This window comes from Oncorhynchus nerka, linkage group LG8, assembly GCF_034236695.1.
Source record: "Oncorhynchus nerka isolate Pitt River linkage group LG8, Oner_Uvic_2.0, whole genome shotgun sequence".
Taxonomy (NCBI): domain Eukaryota; kingdom Metazoa; phylum Chordata; class Actinopteri; order Salmoniformes; family Salmonidae; genus Oncorhynchus; species Oncorhynchus nerka.
In genome coordinates this window covers 35,596,531-35,620,207 of record NC_088403.1, presented here as the reverse complement: position 1 = coordinate 35,620,207, position 23,677 = coordinate 35,596,531, and the positions used below count along the sequence as shown (strand labels likewise).

Genomic DNA, 23,677 nt, shown 5'->3' with positions numbered 1-23,677 from the left:
ATTCAGAGTTAGTCTCTCATTGAATTATAACCCAGTAAACGTTTATTTTTACAATCCTTCTCTTCATCCCTCACTCCCCCTCTCTATCAGGTGATATTCAGGGTGCTGGACCCGGCGTTTGAGATTGAAGACCCTTACAGTCCCAGGATACAGAGTAAGTAACTACAGTACAACACCAGACCAGAGGTGGTATATCTCATTAGCTACATATGATCCAGTTAGTACTGCAACAAATAATTTTCTAAGTGTAATAACCGAAGTCTGAGCAGTGGCGGTAGTCAAGGCAACACTGCAGAGCAGGGGTTAGAGGTCAGGTTATCCTGGCACATCTTATGGAATTTCACATGTAGAAGCTACACACACACACACACACACACACACACACACACACACACACACACACACACACACACACACACACACAGAGGGCCCCTCGTGTTAAGTATGTAGTGAATGTGTGTGTAGGGTGTAGGGAGCCTTCAGAAGGAGGATCCCACATCTTTAGGGTCAGAGGTCATAGAGATGAGCTTGGAGAAGATCCAGAACCTAATATAAAGACACAGTGACCTACAGAAACATTCCTATAACGTACCACTGCTGTTTTAGATGGGCCATCACATTAGGACGGGTAAGTGTGCCTTTATCCTGATTGTGTGTGTGTGTGTGTGTGTATGTGTCTCCATATGTGTGTGTAGACATGCTGAAGATCACTAACCTGCGTGTCCAGTTCACTAAGCTCCACACACTGGGTGACAACCTGCTGGACTCCAGAGACGAGGTCACAGAGAAATACTACTATGCCCTCTTCGACATGGTCGTCCGCGGCAACTGCTTCTGCTACGGACATGCCTCCAAATGCGCCCCTGTTGATGGGATACACGTAGGCACAGAGGGCATGGTGAGTGAAGCACACACGCAGACACACACTCACACATACACACACACACGAAACAACATACACACACACGCGACATGCACACATTCCCCTAATAGGTTGTGTGACCGTTAAGAGGGAGATGACTCCAGTAGTTGCTTTTTCTATTGTCTTTGGGACTAGCACCTCTAACACGAGTGTTTCTCTCTCTCTCGCGCGCGCTCTTTCTGTGTGTGTGAATGCGTGCGTGCCTGTGTGTATCCAGGTCCACGGTCACTGTATGTGTAACCACAACACAGAGGGTCTGAACTGTGAGCACTGTAAGGACTTCTACAACGACCTGCCCTGGAGGCCTGCAGAGGGACGCAACACCAATGCCTGCAAGAGTGAGACACTCACACACACGCACGCACGCACACACACACACACAAACACACACTGATCACACTGTGCCAGATATATACAGTCTGGATCATTCTGTTCCAGATATGTCAAATATATTCAACAGGGGGAATCTCCCTAATTCCATCCTGTTGGTAGTGTCTTTTGAAGTGTGAAATATGTTTAAACAAAATATTCTCTCTATTTCTCTCTCTCTCTCTCTCTGCCCCCCTCTCCCTTCACCATCTCCCTCTGTCTCTCTCCTTCTCCCAGTGTGCGAGTGTAACCACCACTCCAGGTCATGTCACTTTGACATGGCTGTGTATCTGTCTACGGGGAACGTGAGTGGAGGAGTGTGTGATGAGTGTCAACACAACACCATGGGGCGTCAGTGTGAGCAGTGCAGACCCTTCTACTACCAGCACCCCGAAAGACACCTGAGAGACCCCAACATCTGTGAACGTATGTCACCGTCTCTCTGTGCCCTATGACAAGGGCCAAGAGTTTGCTGGCCTCACCTATGACCTCTGACCTATCAAGGTCAGAGGTCATACTCTCAACTCTCCCTTTGATCTCTGTCTCTGAACGTAACACTCTTAATGTACTGTTGGAGTCTCTGTTCTCTTCTTTTTCTCCCCTTCGTCGCTCCCTCTCCAATACCCCCCCAAACTCTTTCTGTTTCTGTCTCCTTCAAGTGCCTCATCACTCTCCCTCCTACCCTCCCTGTCCCCTCGCATTCCTTCCTGTCTTTTTCTCTCACTCACCTCCCTCCCTCTCCCCCTGTCTGTAGCGTGTAGCTGTGACCCGACGGGCTCCCTGCAGGGTGGTGTGTGTGACGGCAGGACAGACGTGTCCGCTGGTCTGATAGCAGGACAGTGTCGCTGTAAGACCAGTGTGGAGGGAGAGCGCTGCGACCACTGTAGACAGGGACACTACGGCCTGGGACAGGGACCAAACGGCTGCCTGCGTGAGTCTAACACACACACACACATACACACATTCCTATCTTTTTTTCTCTCATTGTTTATTTGACACATTTGTGTGTGTGTGTGTGTGTTTTTGGCAGAGTGTACCTGTAATCCCCTGGGCACACTGCCTGGAGGAAGCCCATGTGACATGGACACAGGAAACTGCTTCTGCAAACACCTTGTCACCGGCAGGAACTGTGACCGGTGTCTGGTGAGGGACTTACCGACCACATCACTGTGTGTCTGCAGTGTGTGTGTGTGTGTGTGTGTGTGTGTGTGTGTTTATTTATAACTCTATTATTTTGTTCCTGCAGCCGCAACACTGGGGCCTGAGTAATGACATGGACGGCTGCAGACCATGTGACTGCGACCAGGGCGGAGCCGTCAACAATGAGTACGTTTTAACCGATCACATCATGCCTCTACTCATATGATCTAATCACAGCACAACTAGTCTTCATAATTCCACCCCGCCCAAAAATGCATGGTTGCGGAAATGTATTGGATATTCACTAACAATCCGTTTTTCGCATTCTGTTGCTCTCCCTATTTATCTCTTTCCCTATTGTCCCCCCTCTCTCTCCCTCCATCTCTAGTTGTTCTCCGATATCAGGCCAGTGTCAGTGTCGAGAACACATGTTTGGGAGGCGTTGTGACCAGGTGGAGTCAGGATACTACTTCATCGCCTTGGACCACTACACCTACGAGGCTGAGGAAGCCAAGCACGGCCCTGTGAGTGTGTGTGTGTGTGTGTGTGTGTGTTGACCTCTCGCTTTCAGTCTCTCTGCCTTTGTCTTTCGAAATGTGTCATATCTCTCTCTCCCTCCCTCTCTCTCAGGGTGTGACGGTGGTTCCCAGGCCCTATCCTCTGAACCGTAGTCCTACCTGGACAGGGGCAGGGTTTGTCAAGGTACCTGAGGGAGCCCACCTGGAGTTCCACATCAACAACTTACCTGACTCCATGGACTACGACATGCTGATTCGCTACGAACCACAGGTAAAACATGCACGCACACGCACACACACACACACACACACACACACACACACACACACACACACACACACACACACACACACACACGCACACACACACACACACACACGCACACACACACATGTACACAGACACACTTGTCTTGTACAGCTAAACCTAACCCTAACCCATTCTCTTACCCGAACCCTAACCTTAACCCTAACCCTAGCTCCTAACCCTAAACCTGAAATGTACCCTATCTCCTAACCTTAACACCTTCACCTAATTCTAACCCTGACACTAAATGTAACCTTAGCCCTGTGTTGCTGTAGTTGCCGGATCAGTGGGAGCAGGTGGAGATCAGAGTGATACGTCCGTACTCAATGAGAGTGGGGCAGCCAGCCAGTCCATGTGAAAACACGCTTCAAGGAGGAGATCAGCAGTTGGTGTCTCTTCTTCCAGGATCCAGGTAGGTAACCAAGTGACACACATCTCCCTGGTCCCTACAATACACCCTTGCCTCCACCTTCATACACCATCTTCACACACATACACACATGCACACAAACACACATACACACACCGACACACCACCTCTACCGTTTCAACCGTACTCTCCTCTGCGTGTGTGTTTCAGACATGTGCTGCTCCTGAGGCCTGTGTGTCTGGAGAAGGGGCGGAACTACACGGTGCGTCTCAGTCTGCCTCTTTACTCCTCTCTCAGTGACGTCCAAAGCCCCTACACGCTCATCGACTCCGTAAGTAACAGTCACAAACCACGCTCCATACAGTCTGATAAACTGTAGTTTCCACTAGCACACGAGTCATTATGGAAAACATCCCTACAGTAGTCATGTTATAGTCAATGGAGTGTGGAATAAGAGACTTGTACTATCTCTAAGACAAGCCCTCGGCCTTTATCTGTCTCTTCCTTGCTCTCCTCCTACCCTTCCCTCCCCTTCTCTCTCCCTCCTCCCTCTCTCTCCCTGTAGTTGGTGTTGATTCCGCGGGTGCGTGATCTGCTGTTGTTTGAGGGTTCTCAGGGTGAGGGGGCGTGGGATACGTTCCAGAGGTACCGCTGTCTGGAGAGCAGCCAAAGCGTCATCAAGAGCCCCATGACGGACATCTGCAACAACTACATCTTCAGTGTGTCTGCCCTGCTACACCAGGGGGCTATGGGTAGGAGACGGGGCTGTGGGGGGTGCATGTCTATGAGTGCATGTTTTCCGTGAGTCTGTCTGTTTAACATTAATAAACAATAATTTGCTTCCTGAAGCATTCCTAATACTCAAACAGCAACAACAACAACTCTCATTTCTGCATTCCACTCTCTCTCTCTCTCTCTCTCTCTCTCTCTCTCTCTCTCTCTCTCTCTCTCTCTCTCTCTCTCTCTCTCTCTCTCACACACACACACACACATCTTCCCTCCTCCCTCTTCTCCCCTCCCCTATCTTTCCCCCTCTTTTACTCTCTCCCTTGCCCGTTCCCCCTTTCTCCCCCTTTCTGCCCCCTTTCTCCCTCTCCCTGCTCTATAGCGTGCCAGTGTGACTCCCAGGGCTCTCTTAGTGCAGTGTGCGACCCCAGCGGCGGGCAGTGCCAGTGTCGGCCCAATGTGGCAGGCAGGAACTGTGACCGCTGTGCCCCCGCCACCTTCCTGTTCAGCCCCTTAGGATGCAGACGTGAGTGACAGACAAGCATGGGGTCAGGGGTTAGAGGTTAGGCAGAGGGTTATTTTGAGCCTGCGGTTGAAATTCCAACTTCAAAAGTGTGGTATTTTTTTTATCCCTTTCCCACTCTCTTATCTTCCTCTTTGCTCCACCCCTCCTTCCCCTCTCCCTATTACACCCTCCCTTCTCTCCCTCCTCTCTCCCCAGGCTGTGAGTGTAGTCCTACGGGCTCTGTGAACGCTTTCTGCCACGAGGCTACAGGTCAGTGTGAGTGTGTTCCAGGGGCGTCAGGGCGTCAGTGTGCCCACTGCCTGCCAGGCTACTGGGGCTTCCCTCAATGCCAGCCCTGCCAGTGCAACGGCAACAGCGACTACTGCCACCCTCAGACCGGGGAGTGCCAGGGCTGCCGCGCCTTCACCACCGGGCACATGTGTGAAAGGTACTGTGTGAAATTATACCAGATACCATCTTAAAATTAGAGCCAGCTAATATACCACACACCAAACCACAGTGCAGGGCACAGCTGCATATTTCACTGTCATGCTTCCTCTTTATCAGTACCAAGCGCGCGTGTGTGTGTGTGTATGTGAGTGTTTACCTTGCCTCTTATCATGTCTTACCCCGTGCCTACAGGTGTCTGGATGGTTACCATGGCGACCCCGTGTTGGGTTTGGGGGGTCACTGCCGCCCCTGCATGTGTCCCGACGGGCCGGGGAGCGGGCGCCAGTACGCAGACAGCTGCTACCAGACCGCCGACAACTACCAGCTGGTCTGTGCCTGCAGCCCTGGATACAGAGGTTAGACACACACACACACACACACACACACACACACACACACACACACACACGGACACGCGCGCATGCACCCACACACACCACATCACACACAACACGCCATATATTGTTCTCCCAGTCCTAGTACACATTTTCCCTGAAATGACAGAGCTAGCAGAATACCCTCTGCTCCTGGTCATAATGGGCAGGTAGTAACTACAGGGACAGTGAGTGTCTGTGAGAGATCCCACAGATACCGCTCTCACTGGAACAGGAGGCCAGTCCACTGCCTGTAACTGTTTACGACTGTTTACAATTGTTCTATGACTGTTTGATGAGTGTTTACAACCTTGCCATGACTGCAATGTACTACTCGCTGCAGCCAATGGACAGTTCTGCTTTCTTACGGATTAATAACTGTAGGTGTGTGTGTCTGTGTGTCTGTGTGTGTAAACAGTTCGGAATTCACCTTTCCTTCTCTTCCGTAGGAGCCAGGTGTGACGAGTGTGCCCCAGGTCACTATGGTAACCCCCAGGTGCCCAGCGGGCGCTGTCTGCCCTGCCAGTGTAACGACAACATCGACCAGCTGGACCCGGTGTCCTGCGACGCTCGCACAGGTGTCTGCCTCAAATGCCTGCACCATACCGAGGGCTATGGCTGCCAGCGCTGCAAGCTGGGTTACTACGGCAACGCCACCAGCCAGAGCTGCAGGAGTGAGTACAGTTAGACAGTGTGTGTATATATGTAGTGTGTGTGTGTGTGTGTGTATGTGTGTGTAACTGTCATTCTCTCTCTGTAGGGTGTATGTGTTATTCAGTGGGCACAATGTCGGAGGCGTGTCCGTCTCCGGGGGAGTGTCACTGTGACCTGCAGACTGGCCAGTGTCCCTGCCGGCCTAACGTGATTGGCCAGAACTGCGACCGCTGTGCCCTTGATACGTTCAACATTGGAAGCGGAAAGGGCTGCCAGACCTGTGACTGTGACCCAACCCACTCCTTTGGGACGTCGTGCAACGAGGTGAGAGCCACAACTGTCCTCACCCTTACCCGTTCTGCCAGTCACATTCTGTTAAAGGTCCCCAGAGCACACACATCCCTGGGTCGCTCGTCTTTTCAGTTCGCTGCAGCTAGCGCCTGGAACGAGCTGCAACAAAAACACTCAAACTGAACAGTTTTATCTCATTCTCTTCATTCAAAGACTCAATCACGGACACTCTTACTGACGTTTGTGGCTGCTTTGCGTGAAGTATTGTTGTCTCTACCTACTTGCCCTTTGTGCTGTTGTCTGTGCTCAATAATGTTTGTACCATGTTTTGTGCTGCTACCATGTTGTGTTGCTACCATGTTGTTGTCATGTTGTGTTGTCATGTGTTGCTGCCTTGCTATGTTGTTGTCTTAGGTCTCTCATTTTGTTGTGTTGTGTTGTCTCTCTTGCCGTGATGTGTGTTTTGTCCTATATCTATATATATATTTATATTTTTATCCCCCGTCCCCACAGGAGGTCTTTTGCCTTTCGGTAGGCAGTCATTGTAAATAAGAATTTGTTGTTAACTGACTTGCCTAGTTAAATGAAGGTTAAATCAAATAAAATACCCCCATCCTTCCAAAGCAACTCTCACACCCCATGTTGTCACCCAACTCATCTACACACAGCACACACACATTTGGCCATCCTTCCAAAGCAACTCTCACACCCCATGTTGTCACCCAACTCATCTACACACAGCACACACACATTTGGCCAGTGTTACCTGGTGTTGATTTTCAATGAAACATTTTTACACTCAGTGGTGTAAAAGAAACCCAGTGTTGGTGTAAGTTTAACCAAAACCACGCCCCATCTTTATCATATTTCCCAGCATGCTCTATTGCAGGAAGATTTTTAGAATTGTTTGTTTCAATATCTATGTTTTTGCATGTGAATTGATGCTACACGAATATAAATAACATACATTTTCTAACCGAATCCAATCTGTTACTTGGATTTATTTAACCCGTTACTGAAAAGGTTTCTCCAGTTTAGTCACTTTAGCTCAGGGATCATCGACGATGTTTAGCCGTTGGATGTTTTTTTTCTTAAGTGGATGGCCAGGGGGCCGGGAACATAATGACAAATCATTTGCAATAATATTTGACTAAAACAGAAGAATTTCAAAGCTTGCTTTGAATGAATGTGAATATTTTGGAACAGATTTCCAAAATAATAATCACTTTGAGCTGATTTACTGGTGTTTTTACAATATTTTATGTTCAACAATAAAACATTTTTTTAAAAATTGGATCAGAAAACTAGGTGGGCCAAACGTGGGCCGCCAGTTGGGGAACCCTGCTTTATGTCGTCTCATGTCTTAGTCTTCCCAACCCTGGCAGTTATCCTGAGTGCAGGTTACGGGTGAATACAAATTCCAAATGCTGGATATCCCCACTCTGGCTGGATTCCAATAGGAATTACACAACACTTTACCAGCCAGCACAATGTGACTTGCAGGCCTGATGTGGTCTGTATACCACGAGTTTCAATACGCTGTATTAACGTAAACACTTATCTTGACCTGGGATCTTATCCTAGGTCAGCACTCCTACTCTGAAACTCTGTATACAATACAGGCCACTGGCCTTTGTACAGTGTGTAGCAAGAATACCCTCCTCTAACCTGGAGATGGTACACTGAGTGCACGAAACATGATGCTCTTTCCATGACATCGGCTGACCAGGTGAATCCAGGCGAAAGCTATCATCCTTTATTGATGTGACTTGTTGAAACTTCTTCGGGATCGGTGTCCCTTCCACGGGACAGTTGAGCTCATGTAGGCTATAATGCGATTCAAATGAGGTTGTAAGTAACAAGACCATTTCCCAGGACATAGACATATCTGATATGGGCAGAAAACTTACATTCTTGTTCATCTAGCTGCACTGTCCAATTTACAGTAGCTATTACAGTGAAATAATACCATGCTATTGTTTGAGGAGAGGGTACAATTTTGAACATGAAAATGTATTAATAAAGGCACTTCCATCAGTGTAGATGAAAGGGAGGAGGTTAAAGGTTAAAGAAGGATGTGTGTGGGGGGGGGGGGGCAACTCAAAATTAGGAAGGTGTTCTTAATGTTTTGTACACTCAGTGTAAATTGCATGTTCATAATGCTGACATGTTGTCTTGTATTGTCTTGTGTGTTTTCTAGCTGTCAGGGCAGTGCTCGTGCAGGTCAGGTTTCGGGGGAAGAAAATGCAACGAGTGCCGAGATATGTTCTGGGGAGACCCTGAGGTCAAATGTCAAGGTAAGTAACTCTGGCTGGGATTTTGAGTTGCAGTAGAAAGTACAAAGTATGTGTGTGGATTCCTTCCCATGACTGCCTTAAACATCATGAAGCTGAAACATGTGCAACAGGGTATCGAAGAGCGCCATTGCTTCCTCTCCAAGTGGGTCTCTCTCTGAATTTACTGGGGTCTGGAGAAACACTGTTAGAGAGGGGTTCTGTGTGTTTTGCATCGGTCTCTTTGAGTAAGCAGTCTCTCACGGTCTCGTTCTCATGACCGGTGGTTCCCATGAGTGACTGGGCTGGAAGCTGGGTTTTATATATTTTTTTTGCGTTACAGTTTTCTCACAGTGTGTGTTTGTGTGTGTGTGTGTGTGTGTGTGTGTGTGTGTGTTATCAGACTTCAGCGGAGTGGATGTCTCTGGAGATACTGAAGTGGCGTTCATGCTTCCGTGTTGTTTTAACATTGTGTGTAATGCATGAGTCTGTCTCTGTGTGTTTGTGTGCACGTGTGTGCGTGTGTGTGTGTGTGTGTGTGTGCATTCGTGCGTATGTCTGTCCTTGTATCAGTGTGTGCATGTGTGTCACCAGTGTGGTGCTAGTTGGCTCTAAATTACTCCTCCCTGTCTATATCTCTATATGGTCTATTGCCTGCTGAACAACTGACTGATAAACAGGCCAGTTTCAATCAATCACCGCATCTGGAGAAATGTAGGTCTTATAGAAGTTGGCACACCCTCAGAGAGACAGTGAAAGAGAGAGAGTGGAGAGAGGGGGAGATTTTGAGAGTGAAATTCTGGGAATAACTCCTTGGCTCATGTGAGAATCAGAGGCAGATGTTCCCAGCGATCAGAGAAATCCTGTCGTGGTCTTATTCCTGTGGCTTAGGAATTCCTGCAGCATTCCCAAACTGCCTGTAAAGTTAGTCTGGCCTCCTGGCTCTGTCCTCGCCCTATCATCGCTCTGTGTGTATACTGCATGCATGTGTGTGTGTGTATGTGTATGAGTGTGTGTGTGTGTTTGACATAGAGAGATAAAGAGAGACACTTTTGAGGATTGACACATGACCCTCTTAACCCACATCTGGGTTAAGAGGGTCATGCCATGGTCTGATTTAAGAGGTCAGAGGTTAAGGTGACAGGCTTGACGACGGCATCTGTGTGTGTGTGTGTGAATGAAGATGTCACGGCCGTTGGTACAGGCTCAACCCAACCACGTGTGTGGCTGTGATTATCGTGTTATCTGTTGTGTATAGTGGTGTGGTCACTCATGTTACTGTCAGCCGTTCAAGTCATGTTTAGGTTCACTACCGTCACAGTAGGTATCAGTAGTATGTGGTTGTGTTTACAGTGTAACAATAGCGGTTGCAGTCCTAAGCCTGAGCACTCTGGGTCATGGTGACCATATAAGCAGGGCTCAGCCACAAGGGTGTGTGTGTGTGTGTGTGTGTGTGCGTGCGTGTGTGTGTGTGTGTGTGTGTGTGCGTGTGCGTGTGTGTGTGTGTGTGTGTGTGTGTGTGTGTGTGTGTGTGCGTGCGTGTGTGTGTGTGTGTGTGAACTGTCCTCAGATAAAAAAGACTAACTGAGAACAGCCGTTACAGGTGACTAACTCCAAAAGGAATTACACATCACTTTGCAAGCCAGGATAATGTGACTTGCAGGCTGTAAAACAGGAGTTTCAGACCACTGTGTTAGGATGTAACTAGGCCCTCAAAGAAAGGCCTTACGATGTACGCATGTAATGTATTGTCATAAAGAGTTCATTTTACACTGGGAAATATACAAATAATGTAGAATACATGCTCAACTTGAATTGTATGTTCACTCAACCTAAAATTCAAAGTTGAGTGAACATACAATTCAACTTAAGAATATATGTTGGTTCAGCGACACTGAGTGTTCAAGACTCCAAACGTTTGCACTCAGAACAGCCTCAATTCTTCGGGATTCTACAAGGTGTTGGCTGGATGTCCTTTTGGTTCGTGGACCATTCTTGGTACACACGGGGAACTGTTGAGTGTGAAAACCCCAGCAGCGTTGCAGTTCTTGGTACAAACCGGTGCACCTGGCACATACTACCATACCCTGTTCAAAGGCTCTGAAATATTTTGTCTTTAACCATTAACCCTCCGAATGGCACACATGCACAATCCGTGTCTCAATTGTCTCAAGGCTTAAATCCTTCTTCAACCCGTCTCCTCCCCTCCATCTACACGGATTGAAGTGGATTTAACAAGTGACATCAATAAGGGATCATAGTCAGTCTATGTCATGGAAAGAGCAGGTGTTCTTAATGTTTTATACATCAAATGTTGAGCAAACTCACAATCCTATTGCAGCTGGTTGCTTTATGATTGTATGTTGAATATTTTTATTTTTTTGGTGCATCAATCACCTTCTTGAAAAGCTTAGGCAACAGTAATGGCTGCTAACCGCGTATACACACCCTTTCCTGTTCTCCATTCCCCACATTCTTTCACTGTGACTTACTCCATCACTCTATTCCCCGCCTTGTCCTCTCCTCCACTCTAACAGAGGTTAGAGGGCTTGTCTCTGCTGTGCTTCAGACTGGGGGGGGGGGGGGGGGTCAAAATGGTGAGAGTTTATAGGTCACGGCTACCTGTGGGTTTATTTACTCGCAACGCAGGACTGTTGAGACGTTTTTCAATACCTCTGTTTCCCTAGGGGGGGCTTTTAAAGGGCACAGACCTGTTATCATATTACTATGAGTTCCTTTCCTTGTACACTCATTTCCTTTCCATTATCACAACTGTTTTCACCTCAAGTCAACTATAGGTATGTGTGTGTGCTTAACCCTTTTCTCTCTTCTCCTCTTTCCGCTTTCTCTCCCTCCAGCGTGTGACTGTGACCTGCGTGGCATCGCCAGCGAGCAGTGCCACCGTTCGTCCGGCCAGTGTGTGTGTGTGGAGGGTGTGTCTGGGCCCAGGTGTAACCAGTGTGCCAGAGGGTACCATGGGACGTTCCCCGCCTGCGAACGATGCCACCAGTGCTTTGCCGAGTGGGACCGCGTGGTAGGGGAACTGTCCAATCAGACTCAGCGTTTGAAGGATCATGTGACAGAGCTCCAGACCAATGGGGTGACGGCGCCGTACAAAGACACCGTTAGCAGTCTGGAGATTAGTGCAAATGCTATCAGTGCGATAGTAGAGAACAACCCTGCTATACAGAAGATGGAAGATGTACAACAGATGATGCAGCAGGCCACGTATGTACACACAAACACTCACCTGCATACACACATTTACACGTTGAAATGATCTGTTCGGATGCTTGATGTTATGGTCAGTCCATGTCAACTCTAATGAAAATACTATTCTCTCTGTGTGTGTGTGTGTGTGTGTGTGTGTGTGTGTGTGTGTGTGTGTGTGTGTGTGTGTGTGTGTGTGTGTGTGTGTGTGTGTGTGTGTGTGTGTGTAACAGTGAGCTGGTGGCAGACCTGAACGAGAGGCTGAACGTCTCTGAGGATTCCCTGTCCCGTCTCGTTGTCAATGCCAATGACACCGAGGCCAGTCTGGACGCACTGAGAAAGCAGGCCCAAAAGCTAGAGAGAACAGTCACAGACATTCGAGACCACATAAAGACTGTGAAGAACTCTAACATAGAGGGTGAGAGAGGAGGGAGAAAAGAGAGGGTGTACAGTATGCATGATATCATTACTAGTTCTGACACACCCCTGTGCCCTGTGTGTGTGTGTGTGTTTTATTTGTGTATGGCAGGAGCGATGGACACCATCACCAAGGCCCACTTGGAGTCTAAGAGGGCGGAGATCCGTGCCAATCAGACCACCAGTTACCCCGACAACACTTTGGAACAGTCGGCTACACTACGGCGTGAAGCGGAGGCCAGACTGAGCCAGAACCAGGCAGAGTTTGACCTGAGACAACAGAAACACACAGAGAGACTGGAGAGGCTCGCCACAGAGCTCAACACTCTTGACCTATCAGAGCTCAGCAAGCAGGTAAGTCTGACCTATCAGTAGCCAATTATCATCGCACTTCTTCACCATACTGATTTTTGATTGGTCCCTGGTTTTACAGTGCTCTTACCTGATTGGTGTGTGTTCTCTCTGTACAGACATGTGGAGCAGCTGGGGGGGAGGAGGGGTGTGCTGCGTCCCCTGTGGAGGGGTGGGGTGTGTGTCGGAGGACGGCAACCTTCGCTGTGGTGGGGAGGGGTGTGACGGTTTATTCACACAGACACAAAGCACTCTGAAAACAGCCAAGGACTTCGACCAGGAAATCCTCTCCACCCTGCAGGAAGTGGACAAGCTCTCTAGGATGGTGGGAACTGTAGTTTTTTACACTCCAGGCTGAATCCTAACTTGAGATTCACGCATATAACTTTGTGTAACACAGCTGATGTTTGGTTATGATTCAGCCCTACATGAATATAGTCAGGTCATCTTACATGATTATCATAGTAACTAGAGCATAGGATATCTGCTTGCTCCAGCACAAGCATTGGTCTGTTGAGGAGTGTTTACCTTAAGTTAACTCCTGTGGCGCCCTCTAGGTGTGGGAGGTGAAGGTGCGTGCGGACAAGGCCAAGCTGAATGCTCAAGAGGTGCTGCTGAAGTCCAACCAGAGTCGAGATAGAGTGGAACAGAGCAACGAGCAGCTCCGCAGCCTCATCAAGGAGATACGAGGCCTACTCACTAGTGAGTGTACACACATTTTTCAAAGAGCAGGCCTCAATCTTTCAGTGTACTGTACAGACTAACTAAATGATCACTGATTCATAGACAATCAGGGCTCCAGCTCTTCTTTCCTCATGATTGGTTATGCTTGTGATTAGAACTGATTGTAATTGATTGTGGTAGATCCCCTGTGTATGGCTCTTTGAGTCTAATTAGCTCTGTTTCCACTGTGACAGACGACCGTGCCAAAGTGGAGGTTATTGAAGCGGTTTCAAATGAGGTGTTGGCCCTGGAGATGCCCACATCGCCCGAGCAGCTGGAGGCCCTGACCAAGGAGATCAGAGACAGGGTGGGAACCCTCACCAGCGTGGAGGACATCCTCAGTCAGAGTGCCAACGACATACACACTGCAGAGAGGCTGCTGGAGCAGGCCCGCACCGCCAGGTAAGATGCACGCATGCACACACACACACGTACACACGCATGCACACACACACACACACACGTACACACGCATGCACACACACGTGCACACAAATGCACACACACACACAAACACGTACACACAAATGCACACACATAGCATGCACGAACGCAGGCAGACACAAACACATACAGACCCACACACAGGCTAACACACACACACTCCCCAAGCTGACAAGGTAAAAATCTGTCGTTCTGCCCCTCAGCAAGGCAGTCAACCCGCTGTTCCCTGGGCGCTGAAGACGTGGATGTTGATAAAGGCAGCCCTCCGCGCTGCTCTGATTCAGAGGGGTTGGGTTAAATGTGGAAGACACCTTTCAGTTGAAGGCATTCAGTTGCACAACTGACTTTCCCCTTTCCCTAATAAATGCACACAGAGCCACATTGACAAATTCACATACAATCTCCTCTCAGTCAGGAGGTGTCTGAGATGAAGGAGACAGCTGCCCTGGTGAAGGAAACTCTGGAAACGACTGAGCGTGCTCAGAATGCTGCCATCGATGCCGTCAAACAGGCCCACAACAACACCAGGGGAACACTTGACCTCATCACATCTGTAAGTCACCTCTGACCAGGGCTTCAGTTGTGTCTAAGCACACAGGGGCACTTCTCTTGATTGTGGTTTTATTATAGTAGGCTCATGTTTTTAGAGTTTTATTAGGCTCATGTTTTTAGAGTTTTCAGGCTATGCATTGAGAGATATGTGGGAGTTTTGTAGAAATACACATTCCATACAAGGTCTCTAAAAGTGTGTATTGTGTGATGTGTGTGCTTGCATCTGTGTGTGCATGCTTACATAAGTGTGTGTGTGTGTGTGTGTGTGTGTGTGTGTGTGTGTGTGTGTGTGTGTGTGTGTGTGTGTGTGTGTGTGTGTGTGTGTGTGTGTGGGTGGGCTGGTGACTCCTTGTTGGGACAAAAATTTCCCATGTCCCCATGAGAACAAAGGCTATTTTAAGCTTAAGAGTTAGGGTTACAGGTTAAGGTTAGTGTTAGGCGTAAGATTAGGGTTAGGCTAATGGTTAGGGGAAATAGGTTTAGGGAAAATAGGATTTTGAATTGTAGGTCCCCACGAGGATAGAAGACTAATACATGTGTGTGTGTTTGCGCCTGTGCTTGAATACATTTTAACATGTGTTTGTGTGTTTACAGGTGGAGTCGGAGACGGCGGAGTCGGAGCTGCGTCTGAGTAACGCCACACTGCATCTGCTGCAGCTGGAGAGAGACGTGACTCTGCTGAGAGAGAGCAGCCTGGGCACCAGCCACCACACACAGCACACTGAGAGACTGTCTGAGACCGCTAGGCAGGACGCAGAGCAGGCCCTGCAGGTACACACACACACACACACACGCACACACACAGCCAAGAATTTTACCTGCCAACCCATTCTCAATGTGCTTTCTGCTTTCTGCTTTCTGCTTTGTGTGTGTGTGTGTGTGTGTGTGTGTGTGTGTGTGTGTGTGTGTGTGTGTGTGTGTGTGTGTGTGTGTGTGTGTGTGTGTGTGTGTGTGTGTGTGTGTGTGTGTGTTTTATTGCGTGTAGGAGTTTGACTTGGAGGTGAAGGGTAAATACAGTGTTGTGGAGGGCTTGGTAGTGACGAAGGCAGAGGGCGTGTCTGACGCCAGGAAGAGGGCGGAGCTACTGCAGCAGGAGGCCAAGGAGCTGCTCACCCAGTCCAGTGTAAAACTACAGAGATTCAGAGGTAACACACACACGCACACCCACACACGCACACATATGCATACACACACACACAGACACACACACACACACACACGTGTGCTAACACACGACACAAGCATGCACGCACAAGCGTAAATTTACACATGCATGCATATGCACATGCACACATGCACACACGCGTGCACACACACACCTACTCTCTAATGACATCACTGTGTGTTTCCAGAGTTGGAGAGGTCGTATGCGGCCAACCAGCGTACTCTGGAGGCCAAGACAGTTCAGCTGGCCGGGCTGGAGAAAACGGCACGCCAGCTGCTCAATGACATCAGCCAGAAAGTAATGGTCTACAGCACCTGTTCTTAGGGTAACCATGCCAATAGCATCCCTGGCAATGCCTGCCCGGATGTCATACCAGAGATTATGACGATGTCTTCTTTAGTGCCAAAAAGATAATATGACAATCACTCAGGAGAGTCCAAAGACCAAAAGCAGTATTTTACCACTAAGAACCAAGTATTCCATTAAAAAAAACTGTTTCTGTATGAAACGGGTCTCTAAGCCATATAAGCTATTATCACAAGTAATACATGTTTTAACCATAAGAGTGCACATAGATTTCATGATTTTAGATTCTATGGAAATATTTTTTATAATCGTGTCTGTAAAGATATTAAAATGTGTCTGGACCGAAGCATACGAGAGCCTATTCAATTGTATGATACAATTTGTACCCATCAACCTATTGCTGTAATTTCACTTTTTAATATAAAGTAATAAATGCATCTTAAAATTTTTTTGCAAAAAATGCCTAGTCAACATTGCCTAGTTCACCTCACCTAGTTCACCTAAAATGAGATACTTTTGAAATGTACAGTATTTGGTGTTTGCTTTCCCCTAGTGGCAATCTTTCTGCTGCATTTTCATAATCTCTAGGGAGTAGCAAGCACATACACAATTTCAGTTTAGTTTTCCGTTATGGAGTCCAATTCAATTACAGGCAAATGCACTTCCATCACGTTTAACTGTAATAACATGCTATCCACTCTGCCAACTGAAACAACCTTACTCATTCACTGTCATTGTAGGCTTAACTAGACAATCCATTTCCTACATTTGAAAATATAGCCTACCTTCTTATCAATTTGGGCAGTTAGAGTTCTGCTTGTCTTTCTCCTGCCTTTTCTCTTACACCCTCAGTGTCTCTGCCCCCCCCCATCTCTCGCATTATGCAAGGTGATGCAAGGTGATTTGTAGATCAGTGATTCTGAACAGTTCTTTCCTCAGGCTGATCCTGTTGAGCATATGCATAATGAACATCTCTCTCATCCTCCCATGAATCCCTCCTTCCTCTCCGGAGGGTTTCCTCCTCTGTGACCATCACACTGTGTCTCCACCCAGTGACTCAGACTTGCTCTGAGCAAATGAGATACAAATGGCACCAGCAGTGTTCTGCCTGGACCTCTTCATCAAACGAGATTTGGCAGGAAGCAATCAATATGGCGGCCTTCCCTCCCTCTGAAATTAGCTCTTTCCATTTAGTGCTGCAAATCAGTCAGGCATCACTGTTTTCCCTTACATATTAACCCCACTCCAGCATATCTGTGAGATAAATTGCTTTCGAAAGTGGTTCAGCCAGTTCCTTCCCCTGTGTACAGTATTTATGGTACAGTGGTTTGACTGCATGATGTGAATGCTTGTACAATTATATCATTTTTAATACATCACAAAAGTCATACTGCAGTGCAATGCCTCATTCTAGACACATATTCTTTCATCAGCTGGCATGGATGACTCTCCGAAAACCTTATACCATGCCTAACCTCATCATCCATTTGCAGAACAGCTAAATAGAGCTATCCTGTAAAAAAAAACACAGCTGTGCCTTGCAGGCTGGTCAGCCCATCCATCGTACGACAGTAAACAGCCATTGACCTTAACCGGCCCTAACATCACCTTCCTGTTTGGACCATTTGATTAGAAGCCACTTGGCCTTGAGACGGCTACAGCTGCCGGGCGGATAGGAGAATGATGTGGTTCCCATGTAGCTGGTCACGGGGCACTTCTCAATATCAGCATGTGTCTGCAAGTGTGGTAGAGCGTGGTTTTCCTGAATTGATGAGATATTAATTAAATATGACTCCTCCTTCCTCTCTCTCCTTGGCCCATTCCCACTGGGGTCTGAGATGTGTTTACCTTACTTTGTGCCGAGTCATTGTACTGCCGATGACGCCGCTCTGATCTCTCTCGTACACTTACAGCAGGAAGATGGTGAGGAAGCATTTTAGAGCAGCCGCCAGACCACAGAAGGGCTGCAGAGAGGAGAGAGAGAGAGAGAGGGAGAGAGAGGTAGGGAGAGCAAGTTAGAGGGAGAAAGGGAGAGAGAGAGAATCAATCAATCAAATAAACATTTGATTTAATTAGCACTTTTGAAGAAAAAAAAGTTTGTCACAAAGTTCTTCCCAGTAACCCAGTCTGCTCCAAAGACAAGGCAGGTTGTTGCAGAGGAAAGTTGGAGAGGGCTTGGAAGTCAGTCAGGTCACTGTTTCTTTATGATTAAGGTCTATGGCATGGACGACACTTTCCTATGAGGATCCGTTGTAGTTTCTCATGACATGGGTAGGTGTCTGCTGATTTAAACGTGGGATGGCATTGTTGATTAAAATCATTGGACACTGTGCAGAACACACGTATTTTCTGTGTCAGAGCTAGCCATCATACACAATTTGACTCAATACTGGAATGTACAAGGTGCTAAAACATTCAACTATCAATTACTGGATATAGAGAGACTCCTAAATATCATATCCAAATAAAAAAGCAAAAAGCGTGGTTTCCCTCTGCAGTGAATCATTTAAACTAATATGCTCTTTATTAAAGAGTCTCCTCTGGCAGTGGTCTACTATTGATTGATGTGGTAAATCTCAGTGGACACAACAACAACAGCGACAAAAAATGGCAAGTGGGCTGGGTGTCAAAAGGGCTTTGAAATCAAAAGCTGAACTTTGGCAGAAGCTCCAACGTTGCAGTCTGGGTATTAAATCAAAGAGTTGTTGCATTTGAAATATTCAGAATCAATTTAGTGTTTGTTGTTGTTGTCACTGAACTTCTGAACGCTCACTCACAAAGAAATGACAACCCCCTCGGATCAAGCCGTGACTTTGATAAAGGGAGTAAGTCACACTGTGCCTCTTGCATCATACTAATACTATGATCTTGAAACGTTTCAAACCACTGACTTGCTATGAAGCTCAAATGCAATAGACATTGAAACTCTTTGAATGTTTAATAGTTACATTCTAATGCCTCTGTTATCAACCCAACGAGCAATTGATATTTGTATTATGCCTGAAATGAATTAGTCTGCTTATAGGGACAATGATATATTTTACTAAGGGAATCAATGGGAGTCAGCATCTGTGAATGTACTGTGTTTTTCCCTGGAAGGATGAGCAAGGAACTGCTCACTAAATTCGAATTAGCATATACACTTTCCAATATTTAGGCTTTAGTTAATTCAGTCAGCATTGTTTTAATTAATTAAAAAAGTTTCCAATCCAGTCACCCTGGAAAGTTTCCAATATGAGGCAACGTCTTTTCATATAGCCTACTAGAAGAGGTGTTTCCCCAATACAAATAAAACATGTAAATGTTTATAATAACAATCAGGAATTTACGTCATTATTAGTTATTACACAGCACTAAGCAAGGGCATTAAGTTTGAGAGTTAGAGCTTTGACTCATTCAATCCCGGAATGATCATTGAAAGTAGTGGTGAAGTGTACTCTTGTGTGACAGGTTTTCTGGCACTACACGCTTAGAAAAAAAGGTGCTATCTAGAATCAAAAAGGGTTCTGTGGCTGTCCCCATAGGAGAACCCTTTGAAAAACCCTTTTGGTTCCAGGTAGAACCCTTTTGGGTTCCATGTATAACCCTTTTCACAGAGGGTTCGACATGGAACCCCAAAAGAGTTCTACCTGGAACCAAAAAAAAGGTTATCCTATGGGGACAGCTGCAGAAGACTTTTGGAAGCCTTTTTGTCTAAGAGTGTCTGGGATAGGGAGCATTGAGACAGTTAACAAGTATGTTACAATTGTGGATGGCATCATTTTGCAAAGGTAATTGAATTAATATTTGCCATAAAGAGATTGTGGTCTGACTCTGGATAGGCTAAAACACATCGGTGTCCCAAGAATATACATAACAGAAATGATTACTTCTGTCTGAAATCCAAATAATTACTAAGCCTATATACAAGATATATGATTCCAAATTAATATAAATATTTTCTGTGTTTTTTTCTGTGGTGTGTGTGTGTGTGTGTGTGTGTGTGTGTGTGTGTGTGTGTGTGTGTGTGTGTGTGTGTGTGCAAGGAAGTAGGGCTTCCCTGGAAATCAGTAGCCCATAAAACACCTACCTGGAGTCTCTCTTATCACTCAGCACTGGATTTGTCTGAACTGAAAATTCAATACTGCCACATCCTATATTAAATATGAATATTCCACAAGTCAAAGAAATTATGAGGGATGCTATTAAATACCACAAATTAATTGACCAATGAGATAACCAGGAGATCTCAGGAATGGATGCATTTTGCAGCTCCCAGCATGCATTGTGGGATACAAAGGAGACTGGTGGATTCTGAAGCGCGAGCTGGTGAGGATTGTGACACGAGCGCAAGGGGAGCAGCATCCAAACACTTTGTGTTACCAGATACCCAGGTAAACCATTACAGAAAAATGTATTCGGCACGTAGTTCAATGTGGTGCCTCTGTGCATGTATTTTTTAATTATCGGTCCACCGCTCTCAGCTGAAATGGATCATTCACCATACTAACGAAACGGTTACTTCGAGTACGTTAGCGTATTTCAGCCGCTGGTTATATTTATTTGCGCAGGCTAATTAGCGCGTTGCAGTCAGGGCTGTTTGCTTGTGACAGTACACGGGGTACCGGGTAGTCGGTAACGGTGTGCGGCAATAATTTGTTCATTAATATCTTGTGATTTATTGATTGGTTTGGGTTGAAAAGGGAATTCCAGCATGCAGCTAGGACATTGTTACACGCACCTGCGTTCCTAATTGGGCTTATCAATCAGATTTTCTTTGTATTTATTGAATCCCAACCGTCTGCATCAACATATTTGGCATGTTTTATACAACAATTATGTATAGCAAAATGATATGATATACCAAAAGAATGCTATTTTATGCCGAGCGAGTGAACGCACTTGTTGAAAATGTCACGGTTCCGGTTTTCTTTTTCATTCCAAGTTGATAGGAAACATCATGCAGTTTGTCTATTAAGCTACTGAAGGCTGTATGAACATGCTTATATATTTTATCTATAGAATCCTATCCATGTCTATAGATGTTGTCATTGCTGATTTAACTCAACGTTGTGCATGTGCTGTCAGCCTGTGACTGAGTAGATTAGATAGCTAGTGAGCTGTAGCCTGGATTCTCTCTGCCAGTGTTTCCCTTTGATTCTTTAGTCCGTCTGAGAATCCAAAATGTTCAATTGAATTTATTGGCTATGTACCACAGACAAAATCGGTACTAGTGAGTCTTTCTTTAGGCTCTGATCTGGGATTCTTGACAATCAACAGGAAGCCATAATCTGGTGAATAAACACCATTCAATATTGAATAGCTTCTCCTTGAGATAGCTGGGAGTGTTCTGAGTGTTCAGTCTAATGAAGAGCTGTTCATGTTTAATTTGCTGATCTGGATATTTGCCCAATTTAGCTGTTTTTGCAGGAAATCTAGAAATGCTGATGGCTAGTCCTTGTTGCAAATGAAAGTACAATAAGACAAACCTTTTGTGTACTTGCCTGCTGATGGGCCATCTGCAGTAAGTGGAGATCTGAGGTTGACACCTGTTATGTCTTTCTGTGGCTGTGAGGTGATGATGATGCCATGCCTCTGATTGACCCTCTTGAGCCACTGGCATGCAGGGAAAGGCACAGTCCAGCCCATCCCAGCCCCAAACATGCTGTGTAAACCCCTCCATGGATAAGACAAAGACATTGAGCAGGGAATATTAAGCTTTTAATGACGTCATCCATGTCTATGTATTTTATACACACACACACACACACACACACAAAACAAATACATCGCAGTCCATGAAAAACGAATGGAAAATCCTTTAGTTAAGGAGAGAACTGTTGATGTGCATTTAGGTATATTTATGTATCCTCTTCTGCCTCCTAACTGTAGGACTGGTCGCTTATGATGAAGTGGTGAGGGATTGGTTAAGTGGTTTGTGCCTATGGTTGTGTAGCCCTGGCACTGTAGTGGTAGGCTGATAGGCCATCTAAGGTCACCACCCTCTGTGTTCTCTAGGTGGCTGAGAGGTGATGATACAATGAGGGGATTTGGTTAATGCCCCGGGCCTACCCTGGGTGAATCAGGTATCGGGTTAGCGTCGTTTGCATTAATTTTGGAAGCGGGCTGCTTCCCGGGCATGAGCCAGGTTCCCAGTTTTGACTGATGGCGAAGTGATGTAGGTTAAGCATGTGTAGTAATGAGAAATGTGGCTCTACCTCAAAGCACAAGAGGATTTCTGAAATTGTTTCTGTGGTTAGAAACATAAGAGAATACATTATTTTGTTAAAAGATTATTTGAACTCTGACAAATTAAGCTAATTGATTGTACCAAAATTGGCTATTTACATTTATAGGATTCATATAATATTCAATAAATATAATGCCCAACATCCGATTTTGGTGATCTTTTTAGTAATGATTTAAGATGTGAGAATAGAAATAAAAATCCACCCACAGACTTCCCAAATCTTACACCAAAGGCAAGTTCTGTGTTTAACAAGTAGTATGACTCTGTGGCTTGGAGTATTGTTTATTCATACTATGTAATGTATTCTCACTGAATTTTGTGATTGGGTTTTCCCCCCTTCAGAGAAATTAGCCATTAAAGTCGCTTGCATTTCCCCCTATAAATTACTGTGAAGGTACTAGGTTTTGCCAACTAGATACTGCTGTTACTGCTACGCCCTTTCGTCAATTTAGCTAGTTCTCTTGAGTTTATTAAATGGATCACTTTTTTTAAATGCAAATTTGGGTAGAAAACCAATGGCTTTTGCTCATGATGAAAATAGTGTGGTCATCCTCAAGTCAAGCCAGTCCTCCATGAAACCAATTCAGTTTGTCCTCTTAGCAACCTATTGCTTTAATCCAACTGTTCCCCAATAGTCCAGCAAATGGCAGCTGTCTAAGAGGGCTGTCCTTATGGTGCAATTCTCATATGAAGACTTTTCCTACAAGCCCAAAAATGTGATGGAAAATGGGCAAGTGACTTCAATGTTTCGACAATCCTAATAAATTAATACGACTAAACCATTACATACCAGTCACATGTTTTTCAATGAAATTATTAGGACATATCTATGTTTGATTAGTGACATTTATTATTAAACCCAAATCAATACCATTGCAAAACACTATACATAGGGCCCAATAAAATCTGTGTAGCGGCGAATGCAGACATGGAATCATTTAAAATTAAAACAGAATTCAACAATTTAAAAACATGTATTGACCTTATTAGAAATGTATTCATTTGACCAAGTTAATCATAAGACATGAACAACATGCATCAGTGATTTCATATTTTCATGCAACTTTCTGAAATGGCATAGGAATGCACTTGTGTGTTTGCGGTGCACGTGTATGTCTGCCCTTAGTGTAGCATTGATGCTAATGATTGATAACTTTATTCTGGTAGAGATGGAAAGGCTTTCCCAAAAACCTTTTTTAAATTAAATGTTAACTGCAAAGTAGCTTACGCCTACCTGGCAGAATGAAATCATGATTGTTTGCATTAATTCAGTGGCGATTTGTTTTGCGTATTCTGCAATCAGATGAGCTCTACAAAAACATTGCAAACCAAACAACTGTCTATTGCTGGTGCAGACTTGCATTAAAGGGTAACTACACCC

The 23,677-nt window shown here is 45.9% G+C and overlaps 2 protein-coding genes across 2 annotated transcripts in view; both read left to right on the top strand.

Annotated features, from left to right (window-relative positions):
• LOC115133205 (laminin subunit beta-1-like) overlaps positions 1 to 16,515 on the top strand; it is a 26,289-nt gene extending 9,774 nt beyond the window's left edge. The window contains 29 exon segments of the mRNA XM_029666198.2: positions 91 to 154; positions 696 to 898; positions 1,140 to 1,260; positions 1,529 to 1,717; positions 2,046 to 2,222; positions 2,322 to 2,434; positions 2,538 to 2,617; positions 2,820 to 2,955; positions 3,062 to 3,220; positions 3,532 to 3,668; positions 3,837 to 3,957; positions 4,192 to 4,378; positions 4,735 to 4,878; positions 5,074 to 5,305; positions 5,500 to 5,663; positions 6,131 to 6,355; positions 6,442 to 6,659; positions 8,827 to 8,923; positions 11,758 to 12,127; positions 12,343 to 12,527; positions 12,639 to 12,880; positions 12,997 to 13,036; positions 13,039 to 13,202; positions 13,435 to 13,579; positions 13,795 to 14,002; positions 14,456 to 14,597; positions 15,191 to 15,367; positions 15,582 to 15,741; positions 15,949 to 16,515. Coding sequence (XP_029522058.2) covers positions 91 to 154; positions 696 to 898; positions 1,140 to 1,260; positions 1,529 to 1,717; positions 2,046 to 2,222; positions 2,322 to 2,434; positions 2,538 to 2,617; positions 2,820 to 2,955; positions 3,062 to 3,220; positions 3,532 to 3,668; positions 3,837 to 3,957; positions 4,192 to 4,378; positions 4,735 to 4,878; positions 5,074 to 5,305; positions 5,500 to 5,663; positions 6,131 to 6,355; positions 6,442 to 6,659; positions 8,827 to 8,923; positions 11,758 to 12,127; positions 12,343 to 12,527; positions 12,639 to 12,880; positions 12,997 to 13,036; positions 13,039 to 13,202; positions 13,435 to 13,579; positions 13,795 to 14,002; positions 14,456 to 14,597; positions 15,191 to 15,367; positions 15,582 to 15,741; positions 15,949 to 16,085 — 4,737 coding nt within the window. The 3' untranslated portion in view covers positions 16,086 to 16,515.
• A 3,845-nt stretch (positions 16,516 to 20,360) lies between these two features.
• LOC115133203 (synapsin-3-like) overlaps positions 20,361 to 23,677 on the top strand; it is a 114,354-nt gene continuing 111,037 nt past the window's right edge. The window contains exon 1 of the mRNA XM_029666195.2: positions 20,361 to 20,440. The gene's annotated coding sequence lies outside the window, so the exon portion shown is untranslated. The remainder of the gene's footprint in view (positions 20,441 to 23,677) is intronic.